The following is a 13,674-nucleotide window of genomic DNA, read 5'->3' as shown; positions in this document are numbered from 1 at the left end:
AAGAGAAAATCACAGAAAGTCACTACCCCCTCCCCCCATACCCATCATACGCTGTATAATAAAGTCGAATAAACACCTAAAAACCATCTTCAAGTGGACGGTTCTGTCCCGAAGAGTAGCAAAATACTGTGTTTCCGACTAAACATTTGTTAGCTAACCAGCGGGAGCGCTATTCACGGATCATGGAAGTCGCACGCAGAGCGACCGATGGATGTACACGCATTGGTCCAATTTCTTCCGAGTAGGCAATTTGTTGTGCAGGTATATATCCCTTACTCTCTTCACGAGTTAGAGTAAGATAACGAAATAATAAGGTAATGACAATCGAAAACTTCCTGTTGTGATATCGGCTGACTTCTGCCTTCAGAATGGAGAAGAGTAGTTCAGTTCCAATGGAAAACGTTTGGAGTTCAGTTCCCTTTCTCAAATAGGAATTATGTGCGTGTGCATATGGTGGTTCACCTGAATCCAACCTTTGGTGGCCTACCAAAAAAGGATCCCACTTGGAAAACGAGGAGTAGTGGTGCTGTAATTCTACGATTTTGGTGACGGAGTACAGCAACAGGTAAGGTGACTGTTAGACTCCCAGGAATGATACCTTGCACATTGGCGTCTTTTCCGATAGGATCCAAACCGAGAAAAAATACGAAACGAATATTCTGAATCAGTGGTCTTGCCCTGAAAACATCCAAAACGTAAATGCTCCTTCCATACTTCGTTCCATTGGTGAGAAGATTAAAAATGGAAAAAAAATTTGAATTCCACATCGCTAAAGGCTGCAGAAATAAGGGATGCCTCCCCCAACTAATCCACCAACGTATACAATTCGTACTGAAAGGCGATCGTCACATTGCATAACGCTTGTAGCTCCGACCGAGGCATGAAACAGCTAGTTTCAGTCATCAATATCATCATGAGAGACAGCGACATGAGTGCTGACACAGATTCTTCACGGTAGTACAACCCTAAATTTGTTTAATTATAATTAAAGCCTTAAAGTGAAAAGAACAGAAGGCAACGGGTGAGGGGGACCTAGTACTGGTCTATCACAAGCATTGTGAGCTGCCTACATCTAAAAACGCTAAATCAGACAATCTCGAAAGAAACTGACACGACGAAACCAACTGTCATCGATCATCCTGGAAAGTGGACCGCAGAAGTAACACCCAAGCTCTTCGTAATCTTTTTCACGCCCTTGTGTCAATTCGCTTTCCAAAAACCAACTGTCATCGATCATCCTGGAAAGTGGACCGCAGAAGTAACACCCAAGCTCTTCGTAATCTTTTTCACGCCCTTGTGTCAATTCATACGCTTTCCAACTCACCGTTTCTGTCATTGTGAAAGAGGCACGGAGAACAACATTTGTCTCGTTAGGCGGCCTATCAGGATGCGTACCACACGGCCGAGCAACCACTGTTGATGATGTTGGATATTTTCCACAAATGAAGCATCCACCGCACAATCAAAAAACTGTTCTCTAATCACCTTGTTACGAATTCCTTGATGCCATCCTACATCAGCTTCTGAGGCATCGATAGTTAAAAACTTGAAGGCGCCTTATACAATCCGTCCGCAGAGACCACGTCTCGCAACCGTACGTTTATACAGCCTCTACTGCTACACGTGGCCCTTGAGCCCCAGTGATAAACCTTTCTGACGCCACAGGTGACACAAATTAGCAAACGTGATTCGGGTCTTCGAGATTCGTGCACTACCTTCATCAGGCACACTTCCATCCGAATTAATACAACTATTGAGGTATGTAAAACTCTCCACTGCCTCTTCTTGAATTGTAAGGGACACGTTCAGAGACTGCGTGTTCTGCGCAAGACGCGTGCCTGGGTATGGTAGTATGACGGTGGTCAGATTATTTAACAGGACTTGTGCTTCTCCTTCTTCTCTTTAGAAATAAGAGCTACATCGTCTGCGTACTACACATCGACAAGAGGCTTGCCAGAAACGATTGAAACATCGAAGTTTTTAAGACCCACTGGTGTTGGCCTCATTATTTCGTCAGCGATGAAGCTGAACGAGAACAGAGTGTGCATCCTTGTCGGATACAACCATTTTTGGGAAGCTCACAAAAAACCAACCACATACTCAATGCCCATTAGAATGTGAATATAGGAAAGGGATTATGTTCAGAAACTTCTGGGGCATGCTCTGCAGAGTGAATGTGGTTGACAGCACTGGTCGATCGACAGAATGGATCGCACACTTGAAATCAAGAAACACCAAGATTGTGGGTCGTCTGTACATATGGCATTGCTCTAACAGCTGACAAAGTTTGAAGATGTGGTCCACGCAGCTCCTGCCTGGCCAAAATCCCGCTTGATGTGCAAACATCAAATTTTCGCGTGCCACTGTAGAACGACGAATAATCAGTGACTCGAGGAAATCAAACTAACACCTCCATATTCACTGCGAGTAGCCTTTTTGAAAATGGGTATTAATATCCACTTACCCCAGCTGTTGGCCTCCCCGATGCACTCGAACAGGCTAGACAGGCACTGGCTGAGGAATCTACCACTATCCTGGAACAAAGCATCTGAAAGGTAGTCAGGACGAGAGGCACGATGATGCTTCGGTAAAGATGTACACTCGGACTTAATTTTCACATCCCACCCATCTGTTAAAAGTCGGATTGGAGATAGCAGGTGTTCGAAGTAGTGTGCCAACTGGTCCACATATTCTCCTTTGCTGGATATCTGGGAGCCATTTGGTCCTTGATGGCCTCATTGACAAAAGTCCTCCGAGGACCAGTCGGACGAATATATTAAAACAACCTGCAAGAGTTTCCAGTGTTTTTCGATACTTGTATTTCTTCGACTTTGAGAATCTGCCAAGCTTCCTGGTCTGCACGGACGACAGTGTCACCCGGCGTCCGATGATGCAGCGAGTTGAGTTTTGCTTGCGGTCAGGAAAAACCTGGCACCAGCAGGACCAAAGTCACGGCCCAATCAGAGGTCCACTGCTTGGATAAGGTTGGCTGAGTTGTACTGAATTGCGTAGTGCTCCGTCAATATCCGACATCGGACCATACGGCATACCTTCGGGGAGTCGGGTCTGATAGATACGTTTGATTTTTTGGTGCACTAGTTTCTTAACGGCTAAGCAGGGCGTGTGCGTCTTGGGTAGACCTCAAAAGCGCAAAGAAAAGCAGTAGAGGCCAATTCCATACAGGTATTCCACGATGAAAGGCAGACGGCGAAAGAACTTCTCACCGGCAACTGATAGTGCTGTGGTTTATTTGGATTCGGCGCTGGTTAGTTGTTGTGCGCCATGTGGTCAACCGACTTCTGTTGTTCCGAAAATCGGTACTGCATTTGTGATTGGCAGCCGCTCTTCATTGCCTGTACGCTTCGTATAAGCAGCCGTAAACCTATTTACTCCAGGTGCACCAGCGACGACTTGGATATCTGCGCATTTAAAAACAGAACCCCGGAGCACCATAGAAGCTAAGTTTGGCAGATTTAGGGCTACAGTGCATCCAGCGTAAGCGGATGCAGTAGACGGGGAGCAATGACCATCTTTTGGTAAAGTAGTTTCACGGACGTTTCCAAACGAATCGCGCAAGGACGACTATCAACGGGTAACCAATCAAGCAGAACTCTTCCACTCGATCGTTTGAAACAACTTCCACCCCGGCATATCCGGCTGCTGCAGCTTCCACGTCACCGGAAGCGGAAAGAGAGCGAGAGGGTCATTAATCAAACCACAACATTTGCGTCCTGTATCCTTGTTTCTGACAGACAGCATACATCAAACAGGAGGTGAGCATACGGGCAAAAGCCACTTGTCCTGTCTGTTTCAGTATGCATACATGAAAGGCAGCTCAGCGGGTGTGAAAAGAGATTTCGAGGCAATTTGGGTTATTACTGGAGCCGGATGCACAAAAGCTGCAGCTGAGTGTGATGCACGCCAAAATAATTGCCAGACCTAGTGATTGGATTAGCAGAGATTATTCAACCTGGGATGGTGTAGGGTAAAAGAGGGAATACGTGGGTGTAAGAAGGGAGGCATCAACAGTAGCCTGTTTTCGCTTACAAATCCTGTTGTATGCAGCCAGTAAGACGACCCGGCTAGTGAGCTCACGCGACGGTCGACGTGGTAAGAGAGTATTGTTACTGTAAGTATCAGGGTTGCGCATCGCTGTGACACTGCCAAGGCGCCCACACCTAAACAGGAGGATGATTATTGTACTCGACCAGATGCTTTGGCTCGAAAGCCTGACCGCAAGGCACCGGTGTTTGGGGACAGAGACATTGGATTAGCAGAGATTATTCAACCTGGGATGGTGTAGGGTAAAAGAGGGAATACGTGGGTGTAAGAAGGGAGGCATCAACAGTAGCCTGTTTTCGCTTACAAATCCTGTTGTATGCAGCCAGTAAGACGACCCGCCTAGTGAGCTCACGCGACGGTCGACGTGGTAAGAGAGTATTGTTACTGTAAGTATCAGGGTTGCGCATCGCTGTGACACTGCCAAGGCGCCCACACCTAAACAGGAGGATGATTATTGTACTCGACCAGATGCTTTGGCTCGAAAGCCTGACCGCAAGGCAGCGGTGTTTGGAGAGAAGAGCAGGTGCATTGCCATTTTTATAGAACAAGTTGCCGAGCACGCTTCGAGACCCAAACTGGAGGCCACAGGAACTGTTTGTCAAACCGTTAGCCATCGACCAACCTGGTATGAGACTGTGAAAGTCGCACAGAGAGCACCAAGCATAGCTCAAAGGGTTACATAGGCATACAAATTTTTACACCAGCCGAGCTTCAAGTTAACACTTAAAGCACACAAAACAGTGGCACTACTTGGATCTCGCACAGAGATTCCCACCAGTCTCGGATAAATTTCAGCCCGAAAAATTTTCAGGCATCAAGGGATGACTGTGATGTCCGGGGTATCCTGAGGAAGGAAGTGGAAGAGAAGAATATCAGGAACGCCCGAAGACTATCCCAATTATTCCGAGCAGCTGGCCTTTGAGTGGAATCTAGAAAAAATGAGATGAAAGGGAAAATGACTGGATGGTCGTTGGTAAAAACAGACGCCTCAATCAGTGGGTTGCGTATCTTGGACAAGAAGTCTCGTGGTCACCTTCAGCTGCTAGTCTGTGGTATTCTCGTAATGTATTAGAACCCAAGCATTCCCTTCGAACTCGGAAGTGCATGATTGTTTTTCGAAGTCCACCGGAATACTAGGCCAGATGACCTCCCAGAAGCATTCATTAAGGATATGAGTAGAGTCTTGAGTGGGTGTGTCCATCCTGTTCGCCTCTGGGAGGAGACTGCTCCGCTGAAGTGGATCGTGAATATCATAATTTTTCCGTACCCTTAAGCCTAAAGATACGTGAGGATGTATGGGAGCTCTCAGAAAGCCGCGCTGCAGAACGTGGTATCCGAAGAGGATGCTCAAATCACCATCGTTCTTCAATGTGTTTGACCGAAGAGATCTCGAGGGGAAGGATAGAAGGCCCTGGAAAGGCCAGAATTCAGACAATTCCTGACAAAAACCTCAACCTGGAATTTGTGGCTGTTGTCCACGTCCGCAAAGGAGACCTACGTGTTTTCAAATGTACTGATGAAGTTGTGCCACTCTCCGTATCTACAAAATCATACCCCTGGACACGCAGTCAATTGATATGTACGGAGGAGCACTCGACTTTGTGGGGCATTGTGGGGCTGTGTGTGAGCTCACTATAGTGTTATGAATGAGGTTCATACACGAATTACGAGTTGCGTTTGCTAACGGCGACAAAAGAGCGCATCACTGAAATCAAGCGCCGGGTACCGGGCTGCTGGACTGGGTCTTTGTAATCAGTGGAACTCAGATGTCTTCATAACTCAGAACCATACCTCGGGTGGGCTAGTGCAAACGAATCAGCAGCGAGATAACTTGAGGACGAGTATTCGGTTATGTGGAAGGGACATGAGATAAAGAATATGTGCAGTACAAGAAGTCGCGGTACTCCAATCGCGTGTTGAGCACGTTAAATGAACATCTGTGAAAAACAGTACTGTCATCCATGCCATCAGCAAAGTATTCTTTGACGCAGTGGAAGGGTATGAAAGCATAGTTCAGGAAATGACCTGCATGATTTTCGACGGTGTTTCATTGATGAGCGGAAAAACGAGAGTTGCCACAATCGGGATTTCTCTGAGCCCTCTATGTTGTTTTGTGTAACTGTTTGGTAAGGGCAACTTTCAGTCCTAACCTCTTTTACTCAACCCTTTCGGAAAGGCTAACAATCAATGTGATCAATTTTGTCGAAGACAGAGACCTGCGCGGTTAACATACATTTACACAATCAATCTCAACCACAAATTTCAAAAAACATTGTAAACATTTCAAAGGTACCCTACAATGACTTTCCTGTTGCTCATCTGAGTGATTACAGATATCCCTTACAAAGACGGTAGTGAAGGAGTTCCGACTTTCGACCATTCGCACTCTTGAGGCGATGGTCGTAATTTCAAAGAGCTGCACTTAGCTCAACCTCTTTATGTCCCAGAGCCAACTAAACTGATGACAAGGATTATATTCGCTTTGTCAGACTGTCCCCATTGTAGTGTGGTGCGAGAAATTCAGGACAGATGCATATTATCAGCTGCGAATAGGGTAGAAGCTACATCGGGGCTCACATTGTGCCCCATGACCCGCCCAAAATATAGGCTTGTAGCTAGTTTGACACGGTGTGGGTCAACCATAGATACCACAGGCAGAAATCAATGAGGGTGAACGAACGTGAAAATTTCAACCACGACAACGCACTAGCTTGGAACGAAATAGCACAAAACTCACGCGGTACGTCTTTGGGAAACCGGAATTCGTATTTGAACTTTTCAACCCTGGATATGCTGGTTTTTGTTTCCGATGTGAAATACTGAATCAGTTCACGACTAAAAAGGTCAGCCGACGCAAATCCCGTGATCAGATATTCCATCACCTTGGAAGCCCTCTCAACCTGAAACAATGGGAATGAACCATTAAGTCTACGAATGGATATGAACCTAAGAATGTAGATAGTTTCTGTCCAAGATGAACGGCTGAAAATGCATTCGTCGTGCTCAACAAAATGATTAGCAATGAAACAACTCGCTGACTTTTAACAGTTTCTTGAAGAGGTCGCTTATTTAAATACAGCGCGATATTCAAACCAACGAATCCCCTGTTCACGAAAATCCAACCGAACTTGTAGTGCAAGAGTTACATAAGGGCTCATCATCAGCGTTATCATTTTAGGCGACCATCCATTGTCCTATGCGTTCTCTGAGCCGGATAACCATAGACGAAAAGGAAGGATCGGAGGAACTAAACAAGGGGACAAGTGAGAACGGTCAAACAGTGTTATATGGACTGAAAGCAGAGCACTACATGGCATGCTGGTTGATACAATCCTGACAATGATTGCTACGCGTTGCGCGCAAACATCAGTGAGGGTTGTCGCCTGGTACTTGACCCGGCAAATGACGTTGCGGTCAAGGCTGTCGTAGCCCATGATCGTATCGCAGATGATCACCACCCCGATTTCAGTTCAACTGGGGCTTCGTACACAACGTCGTGTGTGGCTGCTGCCCCAACAACGTTCGGGAAACATTACCGATCCTACAAAGATGGTGAATTTTCGGCAGATCCGCTATTCGGGTTGTATTTGACCTATTGCCAAGTATACGTTCGAGTATTCCGCTGATCTGGAAAGATAGCTTGATGGAAGACAGTTGGCATGAGCTGTAATGTTCGAAAACCAAGAGCTTACGTGCATCTCCTTTGGGAAGAGGCCAGGTTTCCGAACCACAGAAAAGAATTACAAAATGTCGCTGGAAGATATATTCCGATAACACAATTGATAAGATACAGCATACGCACATTCACATTTGCTGAACCTGAAGGCCGCTTCGCCCACAACATGAATACAAGATACAACACTTCCTCAACAGCTGAGTTAGTCGAAAGTCTCAAAGAAGACCATTCCCCGGACGGAGAGGCGGATTAATCCTGACCTGGTCTCCGTGAATTCCCATCATCGTTTTCAACAGGAGAATGGAGTGAGTTATCCATGTACTCGACGTCGGTTAGAGAGTCGACTAGGATAATCTCTGTTCGTTTGGTTTGGGACGATTGAGTGTCCCATTATACATTCAACCACGAAATTGAAAAGCAAGTGGTCTTTGACAGACTCTCATTGGTCTGGAGAACGCTGAATACGTCCGTACACTCTGGGTGTACTACGTAAATGAGCCCAAAAATCGACCGAAATAGTTCGCCTGTTTATCACCTGTTTATCGCCTGTTTATCAAGACGGTGGCACAAACTGTGAACTGGAGTGCCAAACGTTCTTACGTAAGGCACCTGTTATTTGGTCTTCGATAGGGGAAGCTGCAGACACCTGGGAACGAAGTTCGGTCGCCTCCGGATATGAAGAAATTTTATATTTATACTGATTCATCAGCACAAAAATCACACGGCATCGTTGACTTCAACCCATCAAACGAACCTAAGTGGGAGTTTGTGGAAGACAACACAGGTGAAGCTACGAACTTGAGAGTCCTTGCCATACCAGCTTTGAGAAATTTGCCTGAGGAAACAGATACTGAAAGCACCAACGTGCGCGGGTTATCAACATCTTCGAGTAACAAAAAATGACAGAAAAATGGTAGGAAAAACTGCTCGCCTGGGTTGTCCGAAAACTTTCTGCTTCTCTTGGAGAAAGGCAGCTTCGCTGCTCAATCGTCGAGCTGTAGCATGCTTTCGGTACCTAGGCGGCACGCCAGCTGAAAGAAGCACGAGTGCTGAGATACCACCGAGAACTTTCGCTCTCCCCAATTACATAGCAAAAGCTCGAGTGAATATTTCCAAATCCCATCATACTATTGGCGTAGGAGTGCATGATTTCTAGGCTACTTTAACTGGGGTGTATACGTTCGCTGGTGTCTAACTGTTACATGATCGCGATGTTATTTCCTCCCTGTTCTACAAGATGCATACGTAGACGTCCAAATTCTTTGTTAGAATTTATGAAGTGCGGACCAATTGTACCAGCATGATTGTCACTCACTTATTTTTCAAAGATAAGCCAGCAATGAAGATGGTGTATGACAAACCTCATGCAACACAAAATGGACGTACTTTCTGCGGTGAAGTAGTACACGTGGGAAAAATGGACCCAGCTACGGATTTGGCTACGGCCTCAACAGACATCGCGTTAACTTCGGTGTGATAGATCATGCGAAACCAGATTCCGAACAGCAGCGCCAACAACTGTTGTACCGGTTTGGGTTGCGAAACGATTACGCTGGACGGAAATTGCATATGAAGAATTGAAAGAGGCGATTAGTTGGACACAGTTTGTAGAATTCGCGAAACAAACTATTCATGGAATGAATGAGCAAGTGGCCAACACTGTGAATGTCTCCTGCTAAAATAGAACGACAAAACCATGAGCTACCCTCATATTCGCCTGCTATCAAGGGATAGAGAAGTACGTGCGTTACCGTGCTGTCTTACGGACCAGGTTAATCAACAGAATGCTCCAGGTGGAGACCCTCAAGAAGACTTTCCATTCCGACCTGAGTCTGGTAGTATCCTGACTCAAGATAATTTATGGACTACTACTATATCTACCGTCAGCATGTTTTTTTTAAATCGTGCTCTCAAACACACTTGCTTATTCGCTGCATGCGAATTCTCATCCAGCAGTAAACAGCTTTGCACCATACATTTAGTAGAAGGTCGACTTTAATCTTTATCAATTTATGGTCTTTCCACCCGGTTTTGCCACTCAGTAATCCCAGGACGAACCCACGTATTTTCCATATACCCCGCCCGCAACTCTCAATAACAATAAAAGTAAAGTAGATGATCGTTCAGCTGCAATATCTTTCGATGTTTAACTGCCATGCTACTCGAAAGAAGTAAGATGGCAAAGATACTAGCAGGCCGTCCAAGCCTAGAGTGGGCTAGTCGAGATGCTCGGGGTTGTGTTCAAACCAGGAACCTTTCCGCTAGTAAGTTCACATCTGAATTACAGAACCATCTTGGGCATCTTTCACTATTCGCAACCTACCGTTCATCAGTGAGGAGTCGAAAGGCGGAGGTGGGATTCGAACCAGGGACCTTCCGGTCAGTAAATTCGCGCTCTAACCACTTGAGCCATCTCGCCCAAGATACCTGGAACTGAGATGTGCTTTCCTTCTGAGACACGTCTACAAGATTCATCTATTGGTTGAAATCCAGTCTCCTCTCCGGAGTGCCAGAAAATTCTGAATGTGAATTTCATAGGACTCGATTGCCACTTCTTTGTGAAGTATTATGCTGGAGTTAAAACAGGAACTATTCATTCGTGTGTTCATTCTATGTGACTTCACTGTTTATCAATGTCCCCATACCTAAAACACAATTAACAACAATCAACAATTAACAACAAGTAACTGTGATGACATGGAGGTGGGTTGCATTCAGAATTCATCTCCTTGAGGTAGGAATTGAATGTCCGCTTCGGGCTAAAATAAAAGGGAGGAGATAAGCGTACCGTGTCTTTAATAGCCGAACACACACCCACTGACCGTAGTTCGGATGAGATGAGATTATCAGCAATACTTATAAAAACTTCTTCGAAATGAAAGAAAGTTCGACATCGTGGTATTGGCCGTGGACCTAAACACCAGAGCAAGCCCATTTTGAAGAGCTAGTCGTGTCCAGGTGATCCCTTAAAACCGGACAGTCTACTCAGAAAACACCTGCTATGCGCAGCTGCATTAAGAGTGAGACAATAATGCCTTACTTCCTGCGCCCTCAGCCCAGACCAGCCCCCTGGAGCCAAGTGAGTCAGACTATTGAGTCGTTGGCTCCGGGTAAGGTCCCCCAAGAAAACCCTAACAACTGCTGTCTCACGGTTGAGAATTTCGGGACAGGGTCCCCGAAAGAAAACCTTACATCCTCCCGCTGGTTTGTGAGCCAGACACCTTAGGTAAAGGTTTCTCAACTGAACCCGCTTCTCCGGCCTGGGCAACCGAAAAGTACAATTTTGCCGTGCAGCTCATCGCTCACTGGCCTTCTCCCTGAGTTCCACCCCACCCATCGTACAATGCAGTGCAATCAACCCATCCGCAACTACCCTAGCCACCATTCCGTATCTAAACATTCGTCCAGCAAAACAGACCAAAGTAATCACCTACCAACTACAAAAAAAAACATCTGGTCTACATTGCAGCCCTCAACGTCCGTACTCTATGTCAAATTGGAGAACAGGCATCTATTGCTGAAACCTTGCTTTCCATCCCTGTCGATGTATGCTGTGTCCCTGAAAAGCGCACACAATATGCCACCTCCGCCGCTTGAGGTGCGCACCTTTGCGATGTGAGGTTGTCTGGCTTAACTAATACAAATGCGATCCGATGCGGTAAACGGTGTTTAATTGCCAATCATCACACGCCCCAACAAACTGCAGTTCTGAAACTGAGAGGGACGAGTTTTGCCTACATCCGTCATGATTGTTTCGGTCAGCAATCCTGGGGGTGATACGAATGCCCTATCTGGACGAATAAGTCCACCATCTCCTGTTCATGTCCAGCACAAACTTCCAGCAAAAGCGGTCACATCATATATTTGGAGGCGATCTACCACAAGACAGTCGTAGGATCAATTGGACCATATGGTTATCAGTTACCGATGGGGAGCCCCAGTTAAGGATTGTCGTTCCTTCTGGGGTACGCAACCTGACTCTGATCACGCCACCGTGTGGTCCTCTTAGCACTTCGCTTTCCGCCAGCACTAAGTGTGTCAAAGCGGGAAGAATCCGTTCACCAACTTCGAAAACTTTCAGTAGCTGAGCAGTACGGAACTGACCTGGCTAGAAAACTAATGGAAACGCAGTCATGCGGATGAAGAAGATTGCTTAGGGGTTGAATACAGGCGGGCTTAAGAAGCTATCAGAACTATTTGTGCAAGCCATCCGATTTAAATACTGGATATCGTCCAGATCAGTGGACCTTATTGCTGCGAGAAAGGCCATATCGACAACTATCAACTATGATGGCGCACGCGAATCCCTCAAATACCGGATAATCAGGAGCTTGAAGAATGACAGAGAACGCTAGTGGGTTTCGAAGGCCCAAGAGAAGGAGAATGCTTTCACTGCAGGCAACAGCCACGCCCTGTTTCAACTGATTCGGTCAACGGTCAAAAAAGGCAGGTGTCAGTGGAACAATATGCGTAAAAGACATATCAGCGGTTGACTCCCTCAATCGCCGTCTTGGGCGGGGAGCTGAGCACTTCAAAGAACAGTTCAGCTGGTCACCCTCACCGCGGAAAGAACGAAGCGGGCCGAATTGAACATTGACGCCAACCCACCATGCGCAGAAGACACACGCAGGTTACCAGTGTTTGACCATCAGTCTTTGAATGATTCACTGGTCGGGTCTGGTGGAAACATCGGACTAGTAATGCCAGGGTACGCCAGATGGTACCATGAAAAATGAACTATTCTGTGAGGGATCAATTACTCACGTTCATAGGTTATACTGTTGAGGGAAGGCACTCCGCATGCCAGAAGACCGACTGCCTAGCAGAGTTTTTTTCCCGGCGCTGTGATGAGGTGGACAGTGTGTCACCTGGCAGGGGACCAAGAAAACACTAACCAGTAAACTTAGTCGGGTCAACAACTGTCGTCTGTCTGGATGGGGACCCTAGGACTCAACTCACCAATGGTTAATGACAATGAAGAAGATGGCTCAATCGCGCAGTCAGTGGCATTTGTGCATCAAAGCTATCGTCTTCAATGCTAGCTATCCAGTCCCCGAAATAACCAGATGTGCCATCGCATCCAAGGCTTGGCTGTATGTTCCATACCGCCCCACTTTCCGGTGGTCGAAACTGTAGCAGCTGGAACCAACGTGCCCATGGTACAGGGTTTATAGCTAATACATTGAATCGAATTGAATGCAAGACATCGCATCCGTGGGGCTCAAGGAAGACTACTACCGTATCGGAAACCAAAAAGGGCGTCAACAGTTCAGTCAGCAACACCATCCGAGGGCAGCCATATAAGAAACCCACAGTCCAAAACTGTATCTGCAGTATTCCAAGTTGAGTTCGGGTCCCGAAAGAAATTCCCTACAGGTTTCATCAACGACATCCCAACACGTCTGCAGCTTGGCAATGCTTCAAATATCATGTTGATCTCACGTTTCGTTTGGAAGATAACAGCAAAGTCTGTTGTGTGGTTCACGAATCATTTGGGCAAAAGTGCATCTGGCAATACCCTACTGCCGACTGGCCAGTTCGCCATTATCGACAGTATGACATTAGTGTTCCATACCGATTCTTCACTGCCATGCAACCATGATTTATTTGAAAGCTTTATTGAGAATAAAAGAATAAAGGTGGATGGGAAGGGGAGTTACTGCTAGCTTTATAGGTGCCTACATCTATAGACACTTATTCAGGCAATTTGGATAGAACGCCACTGATATCGGTTGGTAGCCATATCTTGTGGCGTCTCCAACAACGCGCAGTAGGGATCACGCGGTCTACATCCTGGAACCCAAGTAGCACACAGCACCCAAGCATTCCTAAGGGTCACCATCATCATCATCATCATCATCATCATCATCATCATCGACAGCATGACATCAGTGTTCAACACCGATGCTTCACTGCCGTACAACCATGACTTATTT

At 46.3% G+C, this 13,674-nt stretch overlaps 1 protein-coding gene across 1 annotated transcript in view; it reads right to left on the bottom strand.

Moving 5' to 3' along the window:
* The window catches only part of T265_13806 (hypothetical protein), a gene marked incomplete at both ends in the record, with an annotated part of 72,761 nt that overhangs the window by 36,126 nt on the left and 22,961 nt on the right, over positions 1-13,674 (bottom strand). Inside the window, 2 exons of the mRNA XM_009170618.1 lie at positions 6,800-6,962; positions 9,125-9,290. Of these exons, the coding sequence (XP_009168882.1) occupies positions 6,800-6,962; positions 9,125-9,290 (329 nt within the window). The remainder of the gene's footprint in view (positions 1-6,799; positions 6,963-9,124; positions 9,291-13,674) is intronic.

The sequence above is a fragment of the Opisthorchis viverrini genome (genome assembly GCF_000715545.1).
Source record: "Opisthorchis viverrini unplaced genomic scaffold opera_v5_104, whole genome shotgun sequence".
Classification (NCBI taxonomy): Eukaryota; Metazoa; Platyhelminthes; class Trematoda; order Opisthorchiida; family Opisthorchiidae; genus Opisthorchis; species Opisthorchis viverrini.
The sequence above is the reverse complement of the archived record's forward strand: the minus strand, read 5'-3'. Positions and strand labels throughout refer to the sequence as shown.